The 24,280-nt window shown below is 39.9% G+C and overlaps 1 protein-coding gene across 1 annotated transcript in view; it reads right to left on the bottom strand.

The window, feature by feature from the left end:
- LOC139731979 (myoferlin-like) overlaps positions 1-24,280 on the bottom strand; it is a 74,121-nt gene that overhangs the window by 34,292 nt on the left and 15,549 nt on the right. Inside the window, exons 5-21 of the mRNA XM_071642851.1 lie at positions 23,116-23,185; positions 22,693-22,807; positions 21,805-21,991; positions 20,906-20,968; positions 15,808-16,008; positions 14,725-14,762; positions 14,136-14,218; positions 12,902-13,005; positions 11,597-11,665; positions 10,662-10,705; positions 10,121-10,197; positions 5,983-6,083; positions 4,870-5,073; positions 3,416-3,628; positions 2,823-2,929; positions 1,430-1,625; positions 177-332 (exon numbers count right to left, since the gene is read on the bottom strand). Of these exons, the coding sequence (XP_071498952.1) occupies positions 177-332; positions 1,430-1,625; positions 2,823-2,929; positions 3,416-3,628; positions 4,870-5,073; positions 5,983-6,083; positions 10,121-10,197; positions 10,662-10,705; positions 11,597-11,665; positions 12,902-13,005; positions 14,136-14,218; positions 14,725-14,762; positions 15,808-16,008; positions 20,906-20,968; positions 21,805-21,991; positions 22,693-22,807; positions 23,116-23,185 (2,028 nt within the window). The remainder of the gene's footprint in view (positions 1-176; positions 333-1,429; positions 1,626-2,822; positions 2,930-3,415; positions 3,629-4,869; positions 5,074-5,982; positions 6,084-10,120; positions 10,198-10,661; positions 10,706-11,596; positions 11,666-12,901; positions 13,006-14,135; positions 14,219-14,724; positions 14,763-15,807; positions 16,009-20,905; positions 20,969-21,804; positions 21,992-22,692; positions 22,808-23,115; positions 23,186-24,280) is intronic.

Below are 24,280 nucleotides of genomic sequence, written 5' to 3'. Positions count from 1 at the left end.
ACTTCTCGCATTGCCGAATGCAGATAAAAATGATCCTTTACCTAAACTGCAAAAATATGTTCATTACCACAGTATTTATCTTATGCAAAGAAATAGATGAGATAAGATGAGATAAAATGAGATGAGATGTTGATCTGATTTTCTCTCTTCGGGACTTGGGTTTCCATGGTGCTTACCTGGAGGAAGTAACTGAACGTGCGTCCACAATAGCGCCCGCACGCGTCCCTCCCTTTGGCAGAGTACAGCACTTCGTACGCGGGTACCCGGATGTAGGCGGTCCGCTTGGATCCACACAGCATCCACACCACGACATCCGGTATGCTATTCTGGGGCTACTCATTTACGCAAAACAACAACGACAACTGACAAATCAATACATATATCATTATGATTATTGCTTAGCGTTATCACCTACTCTAAACATAACTTTCAAACGTCCTTCCTCTTCAAAGAAACATAATTATGTGATATCATAGCCCAGTGCGCCTTTTGTTAACTATGTTTGCTACGGAAGATAAAAGCTACCCATATGACGATAACAATTATTTTTAAAATATACTTTTGCGAATACTGTGGTAAATTGAGTGATAATATAGCTCCCTAGAAGAGAGATTGATAAGATACTGAGATAACTTACTAGGGCCCCCACTTTACGTGAATTAGTAGTAAGCTACATACGATATCTTCACATTGTTGTAAAAAAAAATGCATATTACATGGCAACTGAACAAAAATACATGTAATTACAATAATGGAAGAGATATATTCTGACTGGGCGTCGTTAACTACTTCGGGATCTGAAAATCTACTATGCAGTCTTTATGCCCTTTGCTTAGCCCGTCGCAGTCAACAAAATACCAATGATAACACCGCTGTGTAGCAGATAAGATAAGTCTCCGGACCTTAAGCAGGAGGATACGGGTTGGAATCCCACGTCAATGTGTTCATCCTTAGACAATATTTATTCCCCAGGGGCGGCGCAGCCGTGGGGGCCGTGGGGGCTCGGGCCCCCACACTTTTTGTGCACCATATAAAGGAATACATAAGGTGTCATCACTTTGGGCCCCCACACTTTTTTTTAACCCGGAAGTACGTAAGAGGCACTACAATGGGAGGGGAGAGAATGAGCTGAGGACCTTTTTTTTTTTTTTTTTTTTTTTGCTTGTTAGCTCATGAAACCCGGAAGTGGGCCCCCACACTTTTGAAAACAGTGCGCCGGCCCTGTTCCCTACAGTGCCCCATCTGACAGAGATGTGTAGACTGTTGTACTTTATAATGTTGGGGTTCTTATACCAATGGGGTTCTCTGGTAGAGCAGTGGCATGGAGAGCCTACCATTAATAAAGACCTTGTGGTCTCATGCTCTTAATATGATTACAACAGTTATTCCATTTCACTTCAAGACTATGACAAACATCACACCTACACACCTCGACCGCAAGTTCCTGAAGCATCATGAGGTATTCCTCCACCTCGTCCAGGGTTTCGTCGATGTCCGTGGCTCGATCGCGGAGCGCCGTCGCTCGCTCCACGATGTCGAGCATGACTCGTCTTCGGAAGTCGTAACGTCGCTGATCGAGCTCGTTGGCGTAGTTCTTGTTGGCACCGAAATCTGGCAGCGGCGTCCTACGAAGAGGTTTAGTTACAGGCATTATTTACCATTTGCAGATGAAACAAAAACCCAGCTTTAGTGCTTCAATATAGTTCCAAAATTTGAGTTAGGGATAGAAATAACCAATATTGAAAGGTTAATCAGTATAATCAATGTTAAGTATTGTTAAATAGACAAAATATAAACAATAGTTATGATAAAATTGTTTCTTGACTAAAATCGTCTACAGTTATGGTTCAATGAGAAAATAGTGATATCTCCTTATATTTTACGCTTCATTAAAACATTTTTATATGGTAGAATGTTTTGAGATACAACTGACCTACACATATGCATAATGTGATAACTGGGCTCCGTTTTATCAAAAGATATAATCGATTATGAATTTCCTTACCACACAGGCTGCCATAGACTTACAATCGAAATTACTAAACATAATCAATTATAACTCTTCATATAACAGGACCCTGGCACATTTTTAAACCACTGCTCCCGATGGTAAACAGTACCTTTAACATTAGCTAAAACAAGTGACTGCCGTCGTTAGCTTAGAAAAAACATTTTTCTTAGAACTCATCACAACAATTCGAGTTTTTCGAATGGTCAAAAAGTTTTCACATTTGGCACGTCACGTTACGATTACGTTACAATTACTGATTATCTACGAACATGAAAATGCAATATACCGATGCAATATCCACAGACACACACAATACATATGCGCTCTCTTTCTTCTTTCCTCTCAATCTCTTATTTCATTATCTCCATCAGATATGCATGCCATTTTTCAAAAACAACATTCTTTCGTTTTTTTCATGAAGAAGTAATGTTATACACAATAATCTACTTGTCCTACCAACACAAATATTGTAGCGCGTTATGTGAGACAACGGCCAACACCCAACAAATGTACAAACCACAAACGCACTATCACATACGCACACACACAAACACACACACACACACACACACACACACACACACTTCAAACCTTTCAATTTTGTAAATGTTGATCTCATCTTAGTACGCTGAAGCTGTATATTGTATCGATAAGCACCCATCTATTGCTTCTTCTAATTGTTTCTGGAAAAGCTCTTGCTACATGTTTTTATTATTTGTGTGTATGTTTGGTTTTGTTTGTTTGTTTGTTTGTTTGTTTGTTTGTTTGTATGTCTGAGAGGGCACTTTGGGAAAGCATTGCCGAGACCTACTTGCACACTTCGATGAGTCGATCAATCATGGTGATGAGCTGCGTGGCGATGTCTTTCTCGGAGTCTCCGGACCGGATGCTCGTCCGTACGGACTCGATGTTTGCTTCCTGAATAATGATAATGGTGATAATAACAATAATGATAATAATGATAACAACAATCGGGGCGATCGTTAACGGCCCGACACTGTACAGTCATGCTTACCTGGAAACATTGAACTGCACATTACTTGAATATGAGACCAATCTGAAGCAAATAATTTTCACACAATAGATATATAATGTACTCTTAAATGAATCCCACAAGGATTGGAACAATCACCATCCCCCCCCCCCCCCCAGCTTTCCCACTGATTCCCACTGATCAGTTACTAGCCATCCCCTTCAAGAATTGTAAACTACCATCGCAACAACCAATTTTACCGAAAAGGATTATTATACACATTCTTTTTTCTTCAATGTTTTCTCTCGGCTGGATCTGAGCTCAGGATCTTTTAGGGTCCAGAGCTTTTCCTACCACTCCCACTGCTCCAACGAACGTAAACCCTTTAGAAAACAGGGTTTCTTTGCCCCCTCTGCCGCCCAATCCCTTACCAGTCTCACGATGATGTGGTTGAGGATGTTGAGCGGGTCGAGGCGGTGGCTGATATCCTCCCACTCAGAGCTGATGACGATGAGGGGTTTGTTGTCCATCCAGGGCAAGAAGTAGTAGTGGTTGCCGTCGAAAACGGCGTTCGAAGGCTGTGTGGTCGACGGCTGCGGTGTCACGCGCTCGTCGAACTTGTTCCCAAAGTTTCCGATGCTCACCTGTCAGCAAGAGTTTAAAGTTCAAAGTCTAAAGTTCGTATATCGTTGCCCCCTTTTTTGTATCAGCATAGATCTGCGAAAAAGGTCAGTATGGATATAATGCAATTTCTAGATGATTGATAATGGCTTGTCCCAAATTACAAATGGGTTGGGTTTGAACCACTATTGCATTACTCATGGAAGTGGCTCAGACCCAAACCATTAGTTTGGGATTAGCCATCATCAATCATCTAGAAATTGCATTATATAAGTATACATTATCATATACTTGCATCTACTTGGTTCTAATCATGTCTATTAATAGAGAGAGGAAAGATTGTCGACATAAGCAGAATGATATCTTCACTCGTAGTACATGTTACGTTTGTCTCAGAAAAATTAGGAATGTATTTCTTTGATTGGATTTTGTATAACATTGAAAATAAAAGTGTGTAATGACATGTTAACAATTAACTGCATGATGCCGAAGTTGACTTCCTACATTAGAAAGCAGAGTTAGATTTAACAGTTATAATCTGACATCCTGTGCGTCAACCAAAATTATGGCTAGCCCCAATACATCAGTCCGGAGCCCAAATGCGCATGGACACCGTGAATGGCCTTTCTTTTTTTCGTCAGTTGGTTAGGCACTTCACTCGATTCAAAGCGACATAATACACTAGCTTGCCCAACATAGTAATTTATGGAACCTGTATTCAAACAAAGAATGAATCGGAGTAGATCAGGGGGGTGTTTCATGAAACTTTTTGTCGGTGATTTACACCAACAACTGTTAAAAGCTACTGAAATCCTTGCGTCTGATTGGCTGATAGCAAATTTGTCGGTGAAAACCTCCGACGAACTCGTTGATGAAACGCCCCCCAGATGACCAGAATGGTTCGTTAATCAACATCAAGCACCCATTTATTGTGCCTAACTGAAAGCATTAACAAACTTTTTCTGTTAGTACTGCCAAATACCAGGCTTGCTGTCAGGTGGAAGTACTGGCAAGCTTCATTCATGAGGATTACATGAATAATCATCACATCACAGATGCTTATCTCAGTGAATTTAAAAACCGGCCTGTCTGTCAGTACAAATGACCTTTTTGTGCTCATGCGCAACCTGGAACCCCGAACTAGTTTCTTTTCTTTAACGTTGATTTTAATGAGGATGTCCTCACCACTCCCTACTCCCCTCTCTCCATTTCTCTTTCTTTCTCTCTCTCTAAAGGGCGGACAAAATATAGGTTTGACGAGCACCTCAAATTCCACGGGACGATCCGTTTCGCTGATCATGGTGGCATTGATGAAAGCTGCGTAAAGATGGTACTTTCGGCGTCGACGAAACTTGTCTAGTCGCTGCATCTCAGCGTTGCTTAGCGACACAATCTGCTCCTCCGGGGGATCCCCGAGTTCTGTTGCCATGGAAACCAGAACGCGCCCCCTATAGGCAGCACCATGACCCTGTAAACGAATGTAGAGTATGCAAAATCCGCTTTAACTGCATGGTACATTTCAATTCTACGAACAGCAGAGGTTGTTCCTGTAAAGCCTGCACGAGGTTTACCCGACACATACAAACGCAGGGCTATTAAACAAAATATATAAACTGGATTCTACACATCGAAATTGATTTAGTAGAAACAGCTACATTATACAAGTACTTATTAAGGGGAAGTATCCACAATTAAGATACTGCACATTGCATGTTTTAATCAGCTCTTTCAGTATCGTTCATGGAATCTATCAACACTGCACGATCGTTCCCTATTTCTACGATTGATGCAACGGATTTGCGATTGGCTTGGCTCCTAACAAAAATGTATCTGTCTCCTAGAATCAATTAAAATAAAACTTTAGCTTCAGTGCTATTGATTTTTATATTTTCCTTTTGGCGTTTTTTCATAAAACTTGAGACATAATATTGTTTGAATTTCATTTAATAATGACTGAGTATATATTGCTTACTGCTGTACACCAGCTCATCACTATGCTACAATTAGTCGTTTTTCCAATCAAAATGTGTTTTTTTTTTCTAACAGGAAGGAATATACCGCATTTAATATTTTGCTTACTACGTATCTGAATGACATCAAAGAGAAGATTCATTCATTCATTCATTCATTCATTCATTTATGTTTTTTTTTCATTTCCAAACAATATACATGGGTAATGCAAATGTCAAAATGATGGTATATTCTTATAATATACATGTATAATGTCACATGATCAGTAGAAATACATCTTGTTTCATTAAGGACTTGCCTGACGATGCATAAGATTTTTTCATCCAGATGTATTAACTCCACGTCATGCATAAAAATGATAACAATCGCACCAATAAAGACAAAGTAGATAAATCTAAGTCCTCACCCTCCCTCTGTTTAACTCGTCGTAGTCACCGTTGAAAGAGTCGAACTCGCGGGGAGACCCGTAGAAATTCACGAAGCACGGTCCAAACGTCGGCAAATATCCTTTGTGATCGCACATTAATCAATAAGAGCGGAGAGAGAGAGATACACAATCTATTAACAATGCTAATGACAGTGAGGATAGCAACGAGGACAATAATTATGATAATAAAAATGATGACAATTGAATCATGACAATGATGATGATGAAAATGATATGATATCGGTAATACAAATAATGATAATAATGATAAATGCAATATACTCTTGAATATAATCCATGATGATCTGACATGATAACCCAGGATTAAGAAAAACAAAATTATCTCTACATTCCGTCATGACTGTTACAATGTAAGTGAAAATGATGTAATTGGTGAGAATAATATGATAGTGTCACCTAGTACTTCCTTGGATTCACACACCACCAGTATGCACTATCACCGTTGTTCAAATTTCACTGCAATTTTATGCCTTCACTTGTCAACGGGGGGGGGGGGGGGGGATCAGTACACAGTATAATACGCATGTGCTATTACGTAAAATTACTGTATGATAACATAATTAGGTAGTAAAATTCAAATATTATTTCAATGATAAATTTGATAATTATGTAACGGAAACAAACGATAGTTCATTTCCACCTTATACTTTCGAATGAAGTTAAAACCAATTGTCTTAACCACGTGCTTATACAAAAATGAAGGTAAGATCTCTGAAGACAGGTTGAAATTCTTGTTTTCTACTTTTCTCCGTCTATTACAGGATCTTTCTTCAAATGCTGCCAAAATAAAGAACTTATGTCTCCACTCCGCGGAGATATTCTCTCGGCGGTCAGTCATTGGAAGCGAAGCATGCTGCTTCCGGCGACCTACTGAAGTAAATCCGATCGCAGTCGGATGAATTCGACTTGGTTGGTTGACTATCAGGTCAGTGTCAGACATGTCGCGCGTCATCCTTATCGGACGATATTGCCTCATCGAATCATAGCCCGACATGTCTAATACTGACCTGAGAGTCGACCAACACAAGTCGAATTCGTCGGACTGCGTTCTGATGCACTTCGGTGGGTGACCGGAAGCAGCAAACTTTGCTCCGATGAGTGACCGATGAGAGAAAATCTTTGTGGAATGGGGGTATTACGGATTCAACACCGCCACCGCCACCGCCACACCCCCTCCCCTCCACACACACAAACACACACACACACACAAAACCTACAAACAGTCATTGTAATTCCTGTGACATGTTATTGCCCTGATACACCAGCCAAACCAAAACAGGTGAAGAAGTAGCCTACACATTACAAACACATACGCACACACATACTCGTTCTGCTAACATTAACATGCACATTATTCAAGATGCACTCATGTGACCAGCGAGAGATATAATTTTACATGCATTAGCAAGAAGACATGGCAGATAGAAACAATGGTAGCCCACCATGGTCCGGCGGAAACAGAATTTGAAATGTTGTCCAATCATCCTACGTCATGATGACAAAGGGTGCGTTCGAGCAATCTAAAGCGAACCAAAGCGAACCGAACCAAAGCGATCAGTACTGAACTGTGTCAGATTTTGAGCGCTCTAGTGCTCCTTTGGCTCGGGTTCGGTACGGTTCGGTTTGCTTTAGGAGAGCGCTCGAACGCACCCTTTATCATCCCCTAGTCGCGACCACCTTTAAAGCGAAGAGATGAGTAAGACTGCAATATTAGAATGGGTATCTTTGTCAAACATTTGATGGAGGAAATACCGTCACGATGGAACCAAGCAGACCCAAAACTTTAAGAGAAAAACAAGTCAACATTTTCTGGCTTTATTTGGTATAATGCTATGTGAGTTCACATCAACTTAAAGACTGCCGAAGAGGCAATCTACATACAAATTTCAAAAAATGCGCAAAATTTGAAGAAAAAACCACACTGCAATGGCGCGTTCAGTATGGCTGATACATGCGAAGCGGTGAAATGTCAGCAGATTATTCAAATCTTTATTTGCAAACTTATCATCGTCTTACCGACCATCCTAGTGACTGTAGATAAAAATGTCAAAGGTGGTAATAAGGATGTTTTGTCAGCAATTAACTTAAAATAATTATATACATATATTCCTAATGCGTTTTGATCTGCTGTGCAACATAACATGCTTTTAAAGGTTGTGACAAATATTTCATCAATCGTGGATATGTGCAGCCTTCAAAACCACAATCGGATGTTTGGATGGTATTAGGATAACTTTTTTGTTGTTGTGACAGGCTCATAATGACAACAAAATGACTTCAGACAATCGCATTGTCTGATCACTAAAACACGAAAGAAGGCCGTTCTCAGTGGATCACAAGATTACAATGAATGATATGTGACATTTAAACCAAAATGACAGGGGTTATTTGACATTTATCGAACAAATTCACTTATTCTGAATCTCTGCGCCCAAATTTAATCTTCTTACACGATAAAATGATAATAATACCAAGTTCGTTCCTGAGTTTCTCTCACTTGTGGCATAAATAATTCTTCCGGCAAAGCTGCACTAGATATAGCATTTACAGATGGGAATTACACAAATTGGTACATCAACGCTCCTTGCACACTGCATACACATCCCACCCCTCCTCCCCCACCAAAAAATAAGATAAGACAAAATAAAATAAAATAGAATACATAAATGAGTTAATTAAATTAGTATAATGATATACATGTATGTTTTTCTTTTCTATCACGAGTAAAGTACATGCGGAAATATAGATAGATCATTTAATTTCGCAGATAGGGCAGCCAAAAACGTGATTCGTCGCAGTACAGCCAAAACCGCCAATAGGCATAAGAGCAACCAAATTCGCCAATCGACATACGAATTCGTACATGGTGCAACCGACTGACCAAATACGCTCATTAATTCTTCGCAATTATACAATCATGGCAATCAATGATTTAGCGCATGTTATGCGTTCTATATAATTACAATTCAAATTAAGATTAAAATTACAATTCAGTTGGCTTTCTCCTGTTTACATCTTCTTTCACCTTTTGATTCTGCTTTTCTTTTCACAGGGAATCAATCATTTTTCATTTCTTGTCTACATTAAGTCGCCGGAAAATCATATTTATGGGATCCCCATCCTCGATTAAAAAGAAAAAAAGTGGGTGCCAGCAGTATAACATGTAAACTTCACTGCCATTTTTTTTTAACTTGGTAAATGTAAAGAATTGCCCAATGTATTCCATCCATATGCCTTCTTTTACATATTTATTACAGCGTAATATACACATATTCTAGCGGTTATTTTGCACAACCTCTGATACTACATAACATGTAATAATGCAGGGTTTTTGTTTTTTTCCAATCTACAGGCATAAATCACTGCATTTATACAATAATGACCTTTTTTCTGTCATATTGGTATAATATGTACACTGTAGTTACTTTCTCTGTTGCAGGTTAGGATAAAAATTTATAAAAAATGAATGACTTAGATCTCACAGATATACAGGTCAACGTCGGCAATATTGCTAGGTGCTGTGTAGAGCTTTCAAACATATATTAAAAGAAGCCACTCATTCGAAAATTAATGATTTAGTAAAGTACAATATACAAATAATCATTTAATGCGTGTGACAATGGTAATTGAATGCACTATTATTAATATCAATGCCCTTTGGCGAAATTGAATGCCCTAACCTATAAAGTCACAGGCGACCTCCTGTGCTATGGCTTATATATGAATGACATTTTTACACTCATGATTGCCCTATGGTAAATTTGAATGCCCTATGGTAAATTTGAATGCCCATTATGCATTTTAGCTCCCTATGGCGATTTTAAGTGATTAATTTTCACTCTTCTGTCATCTCTTCGGTGAAATCAAGTGACATACTTTTGCCCTACATGTAAATTGGACGGGAAACCTGTGATAATAATTAAAAAGAAACATTGATACCAATGTACAGTTTTCGTGCGAATTAATGTAGAATTATTCATTGGCTAGGGGTGTCGGTAAGATAGCATCTTCTTTGGGTAACTGATAATTACAAAAAACAAACAAACAAACAAATGGTAGCTATCAAACATGACGAGGGGGCAGCTAGTGCTCTTACCTTCGTCTCCCCTAGAGCCAATCTGATCGAGTTCCAGAAATGCCGTCGCGATAAAATCATCTGTCGAAAGGCGGTCCCTGGGGAATGTGATGAACAGGTTATCATCCGAACCAGATTTCACATAAATGAGGAGAAATTTGCAGCAGAGCTTATACAGAGCTAGTTCGTAATCAGGTCATGCACACATTTGTACGAATAAACCTTCCTTTTTTTTTTCTCTCAGTTTATACGCAGGTACTGGACTCATTTACAAGGCAACTTACTGCGCAATAGTTCGAAATCAATGTCTAAACAAAAAATAAAACTGCGTAAATCGTTTGGACCAGAGTGGCCCGTCATTTGGCGATTATATGAAAGTAAATAATTCTCTTTTTAGCATTAAATACTAAATACGTTCATTTTTAATAACATTTTGCTGAATACTAGGCATTAATGAACACTTTACTGCTGTCAGGTTGACGATCTAGAAAGAACCATTTTTCTATGATCGACATCAATGATTACTGCATCACAGATGCTTATCAATAATCCAAACACTTACCAGTCCCTCAAGATTAACTTCAAGCGCTCGCACATAGAAGGAAACTGAAGGTGATGATGACAAACATAAAGAGAAAAAAATGATTGGCATATCTATTTTGGCACGTTCACAAAAATGTCTACAAAGGAGTTTCGGCACCTATACGTCAGAAATGCATCATATCATCCAATGTTTTCTTATTAATCGTAATGGACATGTATTTTTCAACTAAATGTAAAAAAGACGCTACCAGGCCAAGTCGGCCGAATCAACGAATTCAAAATCAAACTTATTTTGAATCAAGCTGAAGACGTGATCTACTTGAGATAATCATACGTGAATTTTCATATTAGCTCACCACATTCATCACATGATATGTGAACATTCAAGTTCAAGAGAATAATTTGGCATCGTACAACATTGGACGAGACTCTGAAATGAACCCAGGGTTAGGACAAGGTTTTCAGCCCTAATTATCACAAAAAAACTACCGCTTAGCTGAAGAGATCTCAGTAGTTCGTGCAAGATGTTTGTTGGATCTATCATCACATCGATTATCATTGTCTTTGTCGACAGGAGCGGTGGCCCGGTGGCACTAAAAAAAAAAAAAAAAAAATGTTGTCGAGCAACCAACTTTATCTTTTGGTTGTCCAATCGCGCTAGTATAAGATTCACAATGACTTGTTACTTTTGTTGTTATTTCGGGGCTGTACATATCTTTTTTTTCAGGCCACCAAATTTCAGATTCAAAGATTTTAATCGCCCTAACGGGGCATCAGAGAAAGACGTTAGTGTCCGAGCCTTATTGTAAAATACTGAAAAGCAACGTCACTGGATATACTGATATGCAAACGACATTCAGCCTATGAGTATAAAGATGTTAAGATATATCATACTGTCATACATGTATAGAAATGTCTTCATTTACGGATTAGAAGGTTTATTTCTAGTCTTACTCGAATGGGTAATCGCAGCTCCTGATTCCATTCGGGGTGGTCGTTGGTATACTTCACATCGGTCTTCAACTATACGCACACAGCAGAACAAAAGGAAAGCATAATACAATGGCTGTTAATTGTCATGCTAGCAACAACAATTTACGTCACTCCCTTCAATGTTATTTCCTGTCCCTGTGTGTATGTGTGTGTGTGTGTGTGTGTGTGTGTGTGTGTGTGTGTGTGTGTGTGTGTATTAATTCATTCTACATCACCAATTCGGAATAAGTCTCGTTAGTATTGTAAGTGCGTAAAATTCTCTTTTTTTAATCTTTAAATCACAAAACAGAGGTGTCATCATCTCCATTGATGATTCAGACACTATAGTCCTTCGAAAGCTCTTGAAGTCCACTCGAATTTCATTCAAGAAAACACAGCTAAATCCAAGCAGTCCTTGCATACGTAATGTACCTGATAAGATCCGGTCGAGCCAGTAAACAAATTTGCGTTACAAAGGGCTCTCAACCTTTCCACGTCGTTCTTTTTCCCTTCATCCACTGTTGAAGATGCTTCAATTATCTCTCGGCTAAGCCCTGAAGGCACAATTATTATACGAAACATGTCAATTTTCACAGATGTTGAACTAGAAAATAAGTCAAGGTGTTGAGTAAAATGAGTGAGATTAGTAGTGCCTTTTTAATGAACCTTTTTGCAGATGTAATTAACTAATATGTGAAGACCTTTGATTTAGTTTGCAAAACAGGTTTATTAACGTAAAACGCAAGAAACATGAGGCGTACAAGATATATTCAACAAAAACTAAATTTCTTTAATTTGCGGTAACATTGTTTACATGGTAGAATTTTAAGAATGCATACTTTATCCACGTTCAGATTATTTTTACAGACAAGATGAATAAAGCTTGCAGAGGATCAAGTATATTTGATGTTGACTGTAAAAAGGTAATTTGGTTTGGCTCGCAGATTGTTTGAATCAGCTGTCCAATACATAATTGGTATATACAGTATGTCATCATTACAATATAATAACTGTAATGTATTTTTTTCCTTTTTATTTCATGCATTGGTTTTGCAACTTTTTCATTTATACAAATTTTACGAAGGGAAATACAGATATAAGATATGAAAGTCAGGGCACATTTTGACATTGTCATATAACTGTCAAAACGCAAGCTTGTCAAAATCAATCATCAAACACAAGCTTGTCAAAATCAATCAGCATTGTCTGTTTTCCTATTGTTTGAAGGGGTTGTCAAGGGTTGTAAGTAACATAACAAACAAGGCATAGCTAATTAACATTTCTTACTGATTTCCCAGCAAACGTGAAGACGAGATACGGGTCCACCAACTCCTTCTGCTCTTCACCCACTCGGAGGACTTTCTTGACCCCCTCAAAGCAAGATGGATCCACTACAGACAACAGAGAGAGAGAGAAATGGATGTTTGAGGAAACCCAATAACAGTTAATCATAATTATGCTTGTTTTTGATTGGTTGACGCGCTGCGGGTAAGCGTGGTTCGCTTCCGGGTCGTGTCATTGGCAGTAATGCTTTCATTGCTCGATCTCATAGTGGCACATAGCTAGTCAGGCAATGCCACTTTCATGGCTTTCCCGCATGATCGTCTATTTTTTTTTTTTGTCAGATAGTGCCATGGTTTATGTTTGAGTTAAATCTAAGTGATTTCCATCTTCACAAGATCTAGTTTGATCAGCTGTTGATGACACAGTTGGCGCTTTACCACCAACAAGCAGCTCCAGTATATATTATTTTCCTCCATCCGACCGCTTACCCATAGTTACCGCCTCCACGCCTGTCTGTCACTGGGTGTATGGCGACGTTTCTCTTTATCTCTGGCTGTAGTGTGTCTTCCTTTGTGACATGTATTATTCCACAATCAATAAATATAATCGTTATAGAAAATAATGGAAGCCAGAGACACGACAGCGGAGAGCCATTTGCTCATCAGCGAAATGTCACCATCAATACCGCAGCGGTATGTAATTTTGAACATTTCTTCGGGATAAAAAAGTAATCTTCAGTACCTACGGAAACTGTACCCGCTTGACGTCTCGTCTAATCAGATATTACCATTTCATGTTTATCACGAGAAAATAGCAGAGTTACTATGAAAACGGCACCAAACAAGCCCCAGACAAACAAACAAACAAATGAAAAATCGAACGACACTTTAGAAATACAACGGGCTTAAATGTGACTTTTTATTTTACTCTACTCTATGAACACTATCAACGAGTAGTAAAAAAACCCCCAAAACAACAAAGCACATAAGTGCAGTTTATGGGATATGATAGACCAATGGGGTGACATCCCTTCGAATTTCAAGTAAGACACGCTGTTTTCCTACACTTTGTTCCTTTTTTTATCTGTCTTATAGGGTGTCAGCTTATGTTGTATACACTGAGAATATAATAATGCTGTCTGTGTACTGTAATCATGAAGGGGGGGGGGGGGGGGAGGGGGAGGACCAAAAGACAGACACTGTACAAGTGACAAATAATTACAAAAATATTTACTCACTTTGGGGTAGATCTTCTGCCTGGAAGACCCTTAGCTTGAAGCAGCCCTTCCTTATGTCTATACCGGCGGGATGTAACAGATTCCTGGTAAGGAAATAATTTCACGACATTGAAAAGAAAATTCAGTAACATCTCAAGTATCATAATCGATTAGGTGAAGCCGACATTATTTCTCATGGTATTTTCTTTAATTGTGCCTTCCGTGTATAACTTTTTTTTTATCATTGCCTGTCGATAAATTGATACGAGTATTTCCCCTTTATCAAAACCTTGAAATGAAATGCTATGGCATATTGCCACATTCTTCTGTCTTCCATCTTGTGAACTACACGATTTCGATTTAAGGGAAGTTTGGATGTGTTTTAATAAGGTATAACTATGTAATGAGCCGTTCTGTTTCTCCTTGAGGCGAAGTACACAGATCAATTTACATACCGCAGCACGGAAACCAAACACAGAAAGAATTCATGTCATCTGAAGTTGAGTCGGAGAAACTATTATACTGTACTTAATTGTATTCTGTTTGTAGAGTCTTAATAAAGTCTTTACTTATGAGTACAATGTATTGTTAAAGGAAATTAATATCTTACGTCTCGATGTCGTAGTCTTCATCTGCCTTCTTTAAAATCTGTTACGTCACAAAGGAAACAAGAAACAAAGTTGACTTTAATGTGAGACGCATCTGACAACGTTCATTCATTATGTTGACATAAAGAACATGATCTAATGTTTGCTGGATATGTGTTTCTAAAGAGGTGTATAACTTTTTTTTCGATCCCTCGTTTTTGATTAACTTCGGATGACTCCTCCATCACATGACACTCGTTTGTATTTTTCCTCTGTCGCCTCTTCCCTTGGGTTTGTACGATAGTAGATATCTATATAACTCAGCCAAGTGTACCCAGCTACTAGCATATCAATATGAATATTCAGTGTCACTATTATTTTCTTGTTCAAGTCAAAATGATTTGTGCAGATAATCCGAAAACATTGATATATTTTTCGTTTGTTATTTTGATTTGAGTGACATGCAAGTCCACGCAAAGCGGATGACCATAAAAAGTGGCTTCATATCGTGGAGGTCGAATCGGGCCAGCTTGTGTGCTGCCCTGCGCCTACGAGTGTTCTACGAGACTTTAACAACATGAACCTTACACCAATGGCATTATGGCATATTCATCAAGAACAGCTCACCTTTAAAATTAACAACAACAACAACAACAAGAATTCTTTTTATACGATGCGTTCGATAAAGTTCTGGATCTGTAAACAAAAGGTCTATAAGGGTCCGAATCCTTCCCGGTGTATTAATCTTTGAACAAGATTGTTCATTATGTCTTACAATTCCCTACTGATGAGTCGTAAATGAACGCCTGGTAATGATGGGGGTAATGATAATGTCAGATCCATCTGCAGGGGCGGATCCAAGAATTCCGTAAAGAGGGGGCGCCTTTATAAAATCAAAGGAGGGGCGCATGCATCCCATCCCCATTTTTTCTTTTTATTTCTTTTGTTTTAACAAAAAAAAAAATAAGGGGGAGTGCGTCCGTTGCGTCCCTGCCTGGATCCGCCACTGATCTGAGAGAGGAATACAATAACAAAGAAGAGGCTACCATCAATAACCATAGCTAAACAAAACCTTGTGAACTCTTTGAACCATCTAGCTTAAATACCGGTGCTTCGTCACCCTGACCGATGATGGATATGCTGACGAGGAGGTAGCCCTTGGCTGCCGACGACTTCGACTCTTCCACGACGGTCAGCAGAAGCCACTTGTTGTGGAGTGTGTGGTCTTCGGACTGGTAGACGGTTCCGATGTCAAGCTGGAATGTGCCTATCACGGCGTCACTGCGTACAAGATGAGAATCCAGCACCTGAACATAAAAAAACAGCATCAACAGCAAAATGATATCAAAGTACATAGAGTGATTCCGCGTCAATTAAGCTCCGCCTCGTTCTAGAGACCCAAACTCCTCCCTATCTGCAGTTCACACCTGGGTTCCACTTTTTGAAGAGTTTATGTCATACTGATCGCAGGTGCCAAGGTGATATGGCAATACCTTAATTGCTACAAGTTGTTAAAATGTCAAAACTAGTATCTCATGATATTGTTGTAATTGCTTCCATGGTATGAGTCCTAATATTGTGCATGCATTTCCTCAGAAAGACAGAAAGACAATAAATGCGTCCGTTAATCATTACGTCTACTCATGAACAGAACGTCACATACATATATGCATTTATGCCATAATATGTCTTTCTTACAAACAACGTGGACAATCAATTTTGCAAATAGAGAGGTAACCTAATTGTTAGTATTGGAATGGCTCATTCCTTGCTTTCGACAAAGTTACTACAAATTTGCCTTTTGTCTGCCACGTCTTTCGTGCACACAAGTTTATAGCTCTCACTCACACGCGCAGATAAGGGCGCAAAACCATCACATGTAGACATTTCGACATCTCGTGTCGGAAGACATATTTTGTTGATGCATCCGTTTCCATGGCATCACAGATTGAGGACAGAGATAAATTATCTCGAAGTCTCATCTGAATAAGACACACACCCCCCGACTCGAAACTGGTTCCACCAAACAGTGTTTGCTCAGCCGATAATTGAAATGACCAAGGATTCGACGTGACAGTCATCCAGTGTGGACACGAAGAAAGTGAAAATGGTATTTATTCATGAGCGGCGCTTCGGAGGATTTGACATCTCGGAGAATTGTGTGTACATTAAAATTATCGTCATATCATTGAATAGCAGGAGGCGTTTTCTTTCGCTAGTAAATTAAAAAAAAGGGATTATCGTCTGACAAAGCTTTCTTGTCTGTCATTTCAAATTTCGAGGCAGTGGTGTAAGTCAACTGATTTCTGTTGGAAAGCATTTTTTTTTTTGCCCTTCTTTATCCAGAGTATCCAAAGTAAGAAATAGTCCAAGTTTCACCATTTTTTTATGACCCGTGTGCTTGATTTACGGATCGATTAAAGTCCTGCGTGAGATAGTGACTGCATCAAATTAACTCACTGATATAATCTCTCGATTCTCCTTCGATGAAGAGTTCAATTACTGACTGTCGTAAGACTGAAAATGACGACGTTACCACCTGACAGTTACACCAAATCCCAGATTGCCATCTGCATCAGTGACTCGTGCTCCGCTCTATTCTCTACTTTCCTCAATGTACTGGTCCTCGTGGCGCTCCGCCATGAGCGAGACATGCACGACGTCACGCGATTTCTCTACCAGACCCTTTCCTACCAACACATCATCTGCTGCATCATCTGGCTTCTGCTGACTCTCCTCACCATACTGCCGAGCGACTGGGGCTGCTTTGTGGCAGAGAACGTGGCACCGTGGACATCCCTGAGCCTCCTCCTACACTTAATGACAACGATGTGCTTCATCGCTGTCAACAAGTTCGTCATGGTGGCCCATCCTCTGCGCTACCTTGTCCTCGTAAACCTACGCCGGGTCAAGATCTCGTTAGCTGGTGTTTTAATCACGGTAACTTTCATCATTGCGTTTATTACCCTTCCTATTCCTGGGATTCCGCTGTCCGAATACTTCCGTTTCTCCTGCGGAAGCGAACTTTTCAGCAGTCGGTCCGACTTTGCCGTGCGTACCGCGGCATTGGCCAGCGTAGTGGTACCCGTTGCCTTGACGGCACTCCTCACCACCGCCTTCAACTTAGGTTTGCTTTGGTTCCTGTGGAGGCACACGAGAAATTCCGTTCATCCGGTAGGATTCACGAGCAACGACGACACGCGCACCAGCACTGGATCCGCAGTCCCTTCTACTAGCTTCCATGTCGCCCAGACGGAGGACAGCACTGAACTGCAACCAGTGGGCGAGGTGGCATCGTTGCAGGGAATACCTCTACCCGGGCAGGTAGCAGCTGAAGCACTGGGATACGCAGTTCGCAGCACGGACCTGCCGCTTAGGACAGTAGCAGTTCAGCCCGACACTACGGCCGCTGATTGCTCCCCGCCCAGCCGTCGGAATTCTCCAGCAAACAACGTCCAGCCATCAAGGATGAGAGGAATCCGAACGCTTGTCATCATGACATTGTCCTTCTACCTCCTCTGGACACCGTTCGTTGTTTGGGGGTTTCTTGTTACCTCCGTCAGTGAAACTGTCCTAGTCGTGGTTTTCATCACACCGTGCATAGCCACTTGGGTGCAGCCCTTGGTCCACATTCTGACGAGCAAACGAGCGCGAAAACACGTAGGAGAAATACTGAGGAGTATCCTCACTGCAGAGCCAGGCTAGACGTGCAACTGACGGGGAGTTTCTGTACATTTCTTCTCGTAATTGTTATTGTGGCACCACGACTTTTCCTATGACATCGGATAAGATCTGCTCTTGTCTTTGCCATTCTGACATTAAGACATTTTGAGTGGCATTGGCGGGTGTCTGCTCAATCTCCACGTAACTTATCGTCCAAACGTTTCTATATAGTAACAGTGGCTGAGCGAAAGAATTAATTGATAACGTATGCAGATGCATCAATATTCAACACTTAGTGTCCTTACAGTGTTGCTCCTTTATTCATTTCTGTTTTGATAGAAGAATGAAAAAAATATACACCCGAAGCTGTCAAATAATGGAAAGAGAACGGTAAAAATCGTGGCTGATCGTTAATCACTCGATCCAGCGACATGACGATCAATTACTATACTTCCGATCTGTCTTCACGTACGCCATCATTTAATGACCTTTCTACCACATACTGACGTGGAAAAGACCCGATGGCATTTCATTTCTTACCGTGACGAAATTGGACTAGACCTACCAGGAACGGTACTCCAGTACAACCCAGTACTACTTGGCAGATGCAGTCTTGTCTAAAATTGTGCTGGTAGACCTTAAAAAATAATTGCCGATTCAAAACGAAAGAATTGCCTTCTAAATATACTTCAGTTTGGGCTTATGGTAGATTTCATAGTAATGAAATGTATTCAGTGAGCAAAAGGTGGATTGTGTGACATGCGAAGAGGCTGTGATAGTGTGGTATCCAGGTTTACTAATGTATTCAAATGTATGTATATTTTCATCATGTATTCTTATATTTTCAAGTGAAACGCGATTTCATTTAGTGTACACAGTCAGTCTATTGCAATACTAGGAAGGAATTGTGTTTTCATGTCTTAATTGTTTCTACGTGTTCTATACAGTGGTTCTACATGTCTATTCAGGAAAACAAATTTGTGTTTAGTCTTATTTGTTATCTCCGTTGTCACTGTCATCATGAATACTGGAACCAGTAAATGATATTGTGTTATAACATGTTTTTTTTCCTTACAGTTTTTTATTCCGAAAGTTCGTTAATCCGAAAATGAAACAGGAATAGGGTTAGTTGATCCGTAGGCTCCGTAGGCTCGTTAATCCGAAATTTGAAAAAAAAAGAAGATATTCCAAAGGTTCGTTCAAGTTATTTTTATTTTCGAAATAGGGAGCCTTATTCACTTATTGGATTAACAAACCTTATTTCATTTTCAGACTAAAGAACCTTATTCACTTACTGGATTCATTCTCACTTCACTTCTTACTTTTCACTGGCAATGTCGTAGTCACTTATAATATAGCACCACGTGCTGGTACCATGTGTGACAGGCTGCTTCGTTGTGAAAAAAAAGAAGAAATATCACAATGACAACAGTGAATGGCCTTTACCTCCCTCCAAAGTCCGACCACAAAGAATTGTACATTCAAAGTTATGTACTTAAACACAAATATTTAGCTGCGTTATAAATAAACAACATGTACATAAAGTGATACATGCATGCCAACAAGCATGCGCGCGCGCACACACACACGCACACACACACACACACACACACACACATGCACGTACACACCATTTATAATTAACGCAAGCAGTGTAAAGTGGAAGCAAAAATACAAACACTGTGGCCTCAAGGTTGAGGTGGATTTCCGTATAACTGCCCAATGCGTCATCCGTTTAAATTCATGAGTCACATCTAAATCATCATCATCATCATCATCATCATCATCAAATAACTGACTATTACGCAATGTCCGTTTAAAGTGCACACGATCCAGGTGTGATTTGGTAAAATTTCGACAGACCGCCATACATTAGGTAATCATTCTTTCAGTATAGTTGAGTGTGGTGCCACTGAAGCGATGTGACATTCCAAATGGCAGCAGACGAATGAATCAAGCAGTGTATTAAGATGGCTTCTCTTTGCCATTTTAATTTCAGGGGAGGAATTTCATTTGTAATCACGTGATGCGGAACAAATAGACACGAGAGGCTTTTACATCATTTCTCCAACTTCTCCAGGGTGAGAGCAAAAGAGGTAGAGATGATCTGCGTGCTTTGCTTCACTTGTTATTGGCCGTTTCTGTAATTTATCACAATTTATGGGTGTTTATTTTCCTACAGCCTAGTAACGAAGTATTTCTTTCGCATGCTGCGCAGGAATTCGATCAGTTGTTGCTAGGAAAGGCACACCACCGGCAAGCTTTTGTGGTTGTTTAGGGCAACTTTTGTGAACGAAACATTCATAAAATCTGAATACATTACAGAACCGGTCTGTTGCCAGCTAAATATTTCCATGACCTTCTTATTTTGTTTTGAGATGTAGGAGATGACCAACAATACAGTAGACAGTCAACATTAAGTGTGGTTTTTATCAAGTTCCGACGTAGAATTACTTGAAACGGATCTTCAGTGTTAGAGACTCAACAAATGATTATGTCACCGTACCACATCGGCACGAAAGAGAAATCAAAATAGTTTACCTGGAATTGAATGATCTCATCGAACAACTCTGCCGGACTCATGTTGAACTGGAAAAAGAACAGCTAACACAACAAAGGGAAAACGAATAAAAAAAGGTGTCAACATCACGCCACAATCATTCACTGTCTCTTCCTATCCATTTATGAAATGGGGCCCTGATGATGTTTATGTATTGTTATTTATTGAGAGTGGTAAAATTTAATTGTCTCTCCTGAGCCTTCATATGGAAAGCACTTAATTATAATCTTAGCGCTGACAGCGTAACAATGACACTTATCGATCATGATCTTAATCAACAATCTGGAGCTATTGTAGGCATTGCTTTTAATTATCAGAGGATGAATAACAAGAATTTGAGACCCATTTATGATATTGAAAAGTTTGGTTTGAAAACAAAATCGCTGACAATGACTTCAATGTGAAATGGTGTGGTGTTCAATGGCGGTGAGTTAGCTCAGTCGGTAGCGCGTCTGCCTCACGATCCAAACAGTGCCAAAGGACCCGGGTTCGATTCCCGAGTCCCACTTAGCAATATTGTGTGTGATCATACCGTCCCCTCAAGTAAGATGCAAAACACTCTGTCCCTCGGATAGGACATAAAATGGAGGTCCCGAGTGTGTTAGAGAGTCACAACCCATGCACATAAAATACCCCACTTTATTCATTCATCGCAAAGAGAGGGGTGTTTAACCCGGTGAAGTGGTCCCGCCTAACATCCAACTGGACCCCATGGAAGACCAGCTATTGCAGCTGAATATTGTGCTATCTAGCCATCTTCTCAGATGGAAATGAAATAAACAAAACAAACAAAACAAACAGATTCATAACTATACTGCTGCCAGGATATAGTGCATAAAATATGTAGGTATTTTTGAATCCAAACCAGCGAGTGTCATACCTCGTCCCAATACGGTTTACTGGTGGATTTCTTGACACGGGTAACTTGGGTGTTATGTTGTATCGTCACCCGACACACCGGGTTGATGTTCGTACCGTGGAGCTGACGTCCCTCCCAAACTTTCACCCGAATCTGGAAGTCCGTCGGCTTTGTTGAAAGGGTGTCTCGGCTCATCTTTCCCGTTAATCTTCCAATTATAAAAAAGATAGGTACATTACAGTTAAAATAAATAGATTCAGGACTTCCTCTATGCATGAAAATACCTACATTTAATAACAGCTATGCTTTGATTGTTTACGACACACATATTCTAAAAAGGCAGCTGCACTAAGTGTTTACAGCTATGATATTTTTGAAGTTTTAGTGTTACAAGCTGTATTCTATTCAGTAGAATGATATAATGTTATAATGTGTATTATATGGATATTCTTTGAGCTTCATCATTGAGATATCTAATGTACTTCACTGCATTTCTTCTAGATCATTTTGCCTATGCACGTCGTTTGAATATTATAATGAATACAGTTCAATCGGATTAAGTCTTAGTCCTGAGGATGCTGGAGTATTTGGTATTTGTTTATAAACCAACGAAGCAAACCAAGCTAAAATGACCAGTACTCCTTTTGTCTTTTCACTCAGTATGAAGTAAAGAATAATCACCATATATTTAGATTTACTCAGAAATAGATATAAAACTTCCCTTCCCAATCAAGGAAAGCCGCACACTTTTAATGTACACATTTCAAACACGCAGTGTACTTGGATATGACGACAGTGATTAACAGCTTTGCAAACATTATGCTTCTCAGTGACGTATGGCACATTTAATCCATACATTTGGCAGGCGAGAGGCTCTTAATGAGAGATGCTGATGTAAAATCAACTAACCGTAGTCCTCCATAGGCGTCCGATCCCTCCTTAACGTCCGTTGTTTGCGTGGCGTCAGTGGTGGTGTCACGCGCAGGCGGTGGAGCACCAGGGGCGGCAGGGTCGTGGGCAGACTCTGTAAAGGGGGGGGGGGGGGGGGGGAGGGAGGGGGATGGGAAGGGAGAGTTTTTAACAAGGCGTGATATTTCATTTCTATTGCACTGTAGTAATAAAAATGATAAATGATGTGTACAGATTGACCTTATATAAACAACATTTTACTAGCAGGAAAATTCATTTATGCGTGCGAAAGTTTGGTTGCTACGTAGCACGTGCAGAAAAAATAGGTTTCCAGCCCCTTATATAGATGATCAAATGAGTACAAAACACAATACTTACAATAGAATAATGTATATTTCATTTAAAATGAAAATCGAAACTAACCTGATACGTCCAAGTCGGATGACGCGGCTGTGCTCGGGGGTTGGTATTTGAGATGAAGCTCAATTTCTCCCTATTCGTTGAATTGAAAGATTAATTTAGTATAGTATACAAATATTGATAGGTATAACGGTTTAGATAAATTGTGTGAAAATGAGCCAGCGATTCACTCTCAAACTTCTCTCCCACACTTCACTTTCATCCTCCTTCCCCGATCTTCCTTCTTCTTCTCCTCTTCTTTTTACTTTTTCTTTCAATACCTTTTCATCTCCTCCTCTTCTACCATATTTTCTCCTTCTTCATCTGCTCCTCCTCCACTTCATGCTACTTCATTTTGTTGTATTTTTCTTGTTTTTCTTCTCTTTTTGTTGATTCGTTTTTCTTCTTCCGAGTTTTTGTCACTAAAAACACCAACATCTGCGGCTTTTGTTTCATTTGATTCTGTTTATTCTTGTGTTTATCTATAGTGTATGGAAAGGTCTTGCAATCAAAATATATCCCGATACCTTTTCAGAATAGAGACTGTTATAAAATCACTGCTTGCAGCGCTACAACAACCGTTTTCACGATTACCCATAGAGTTGTTCTGTTGAAATTTGGAATGTGTGTGTGGGGAATGTATGTCGACATTCGATAGTTTCTAAACGCAAATCTTTTCCATCTGAAGAGAAACTCCACGTTATTTCATCCAGGCTTTTAGTAAATCGATACCACGATCAATATGGCGCACTAAAGAAGCAGTGTCCTGTTACAGACATGATAGATTTTTGAGGATATCCGAACAAAGATAAGACTCAACATGCAGGGGCGTCACCAGCTTTTTTTCAAGGGGGGTGCGTTTTGACACTAAATTTTTACGAGATTTTTTGGACAGACATTTGGAATAAATAGGAAGCTCTCAATCCCTAGACTTTTCCTGTTTTTTTAGGGAAACCAAGCGGGGAAAGGGCACCGGCGTAGCTAGGATTTCATCGGGGGGGGGGGGGGGGGGGGGGTTAGTATGCGAGGGAGCGAGCAAGGGTGGGGGGAGGGTGTGGAAGTGCCAGAGGGGGTTGTACCCCCTATAAATGGATTATGGAATGACGATGTGAAACGACAAATTACTGGCAGCGATATCAGGAGAATGGCATAACAACTACATGCGAGCGAGGGGAGCGAGCGAGCTTGA

The sequence above is a fragment of the Diadema antillarum genome, unplaced genomic scaffold (assembly GCF_040938485.1).
Source record: "Diadema antillarum isolate AM-2024a unplaced genomic scaffold, OU_Dant_1.0 seq00000392_RagTag, whole genome shotgun sequence".
In the NCBI taxonomy this organism is placed as follows: Eukaryota; Metazoa; Echinodermata; class Echinoidea; order Diadematoida; family Diadematidae; genus Diadema; species Diadema antillarum.
The sequence above is the reverse complement of the archived record's forward strand: the minus strand, read 5'-3'. Positions and strand labels throughout refer to the sequence as shown.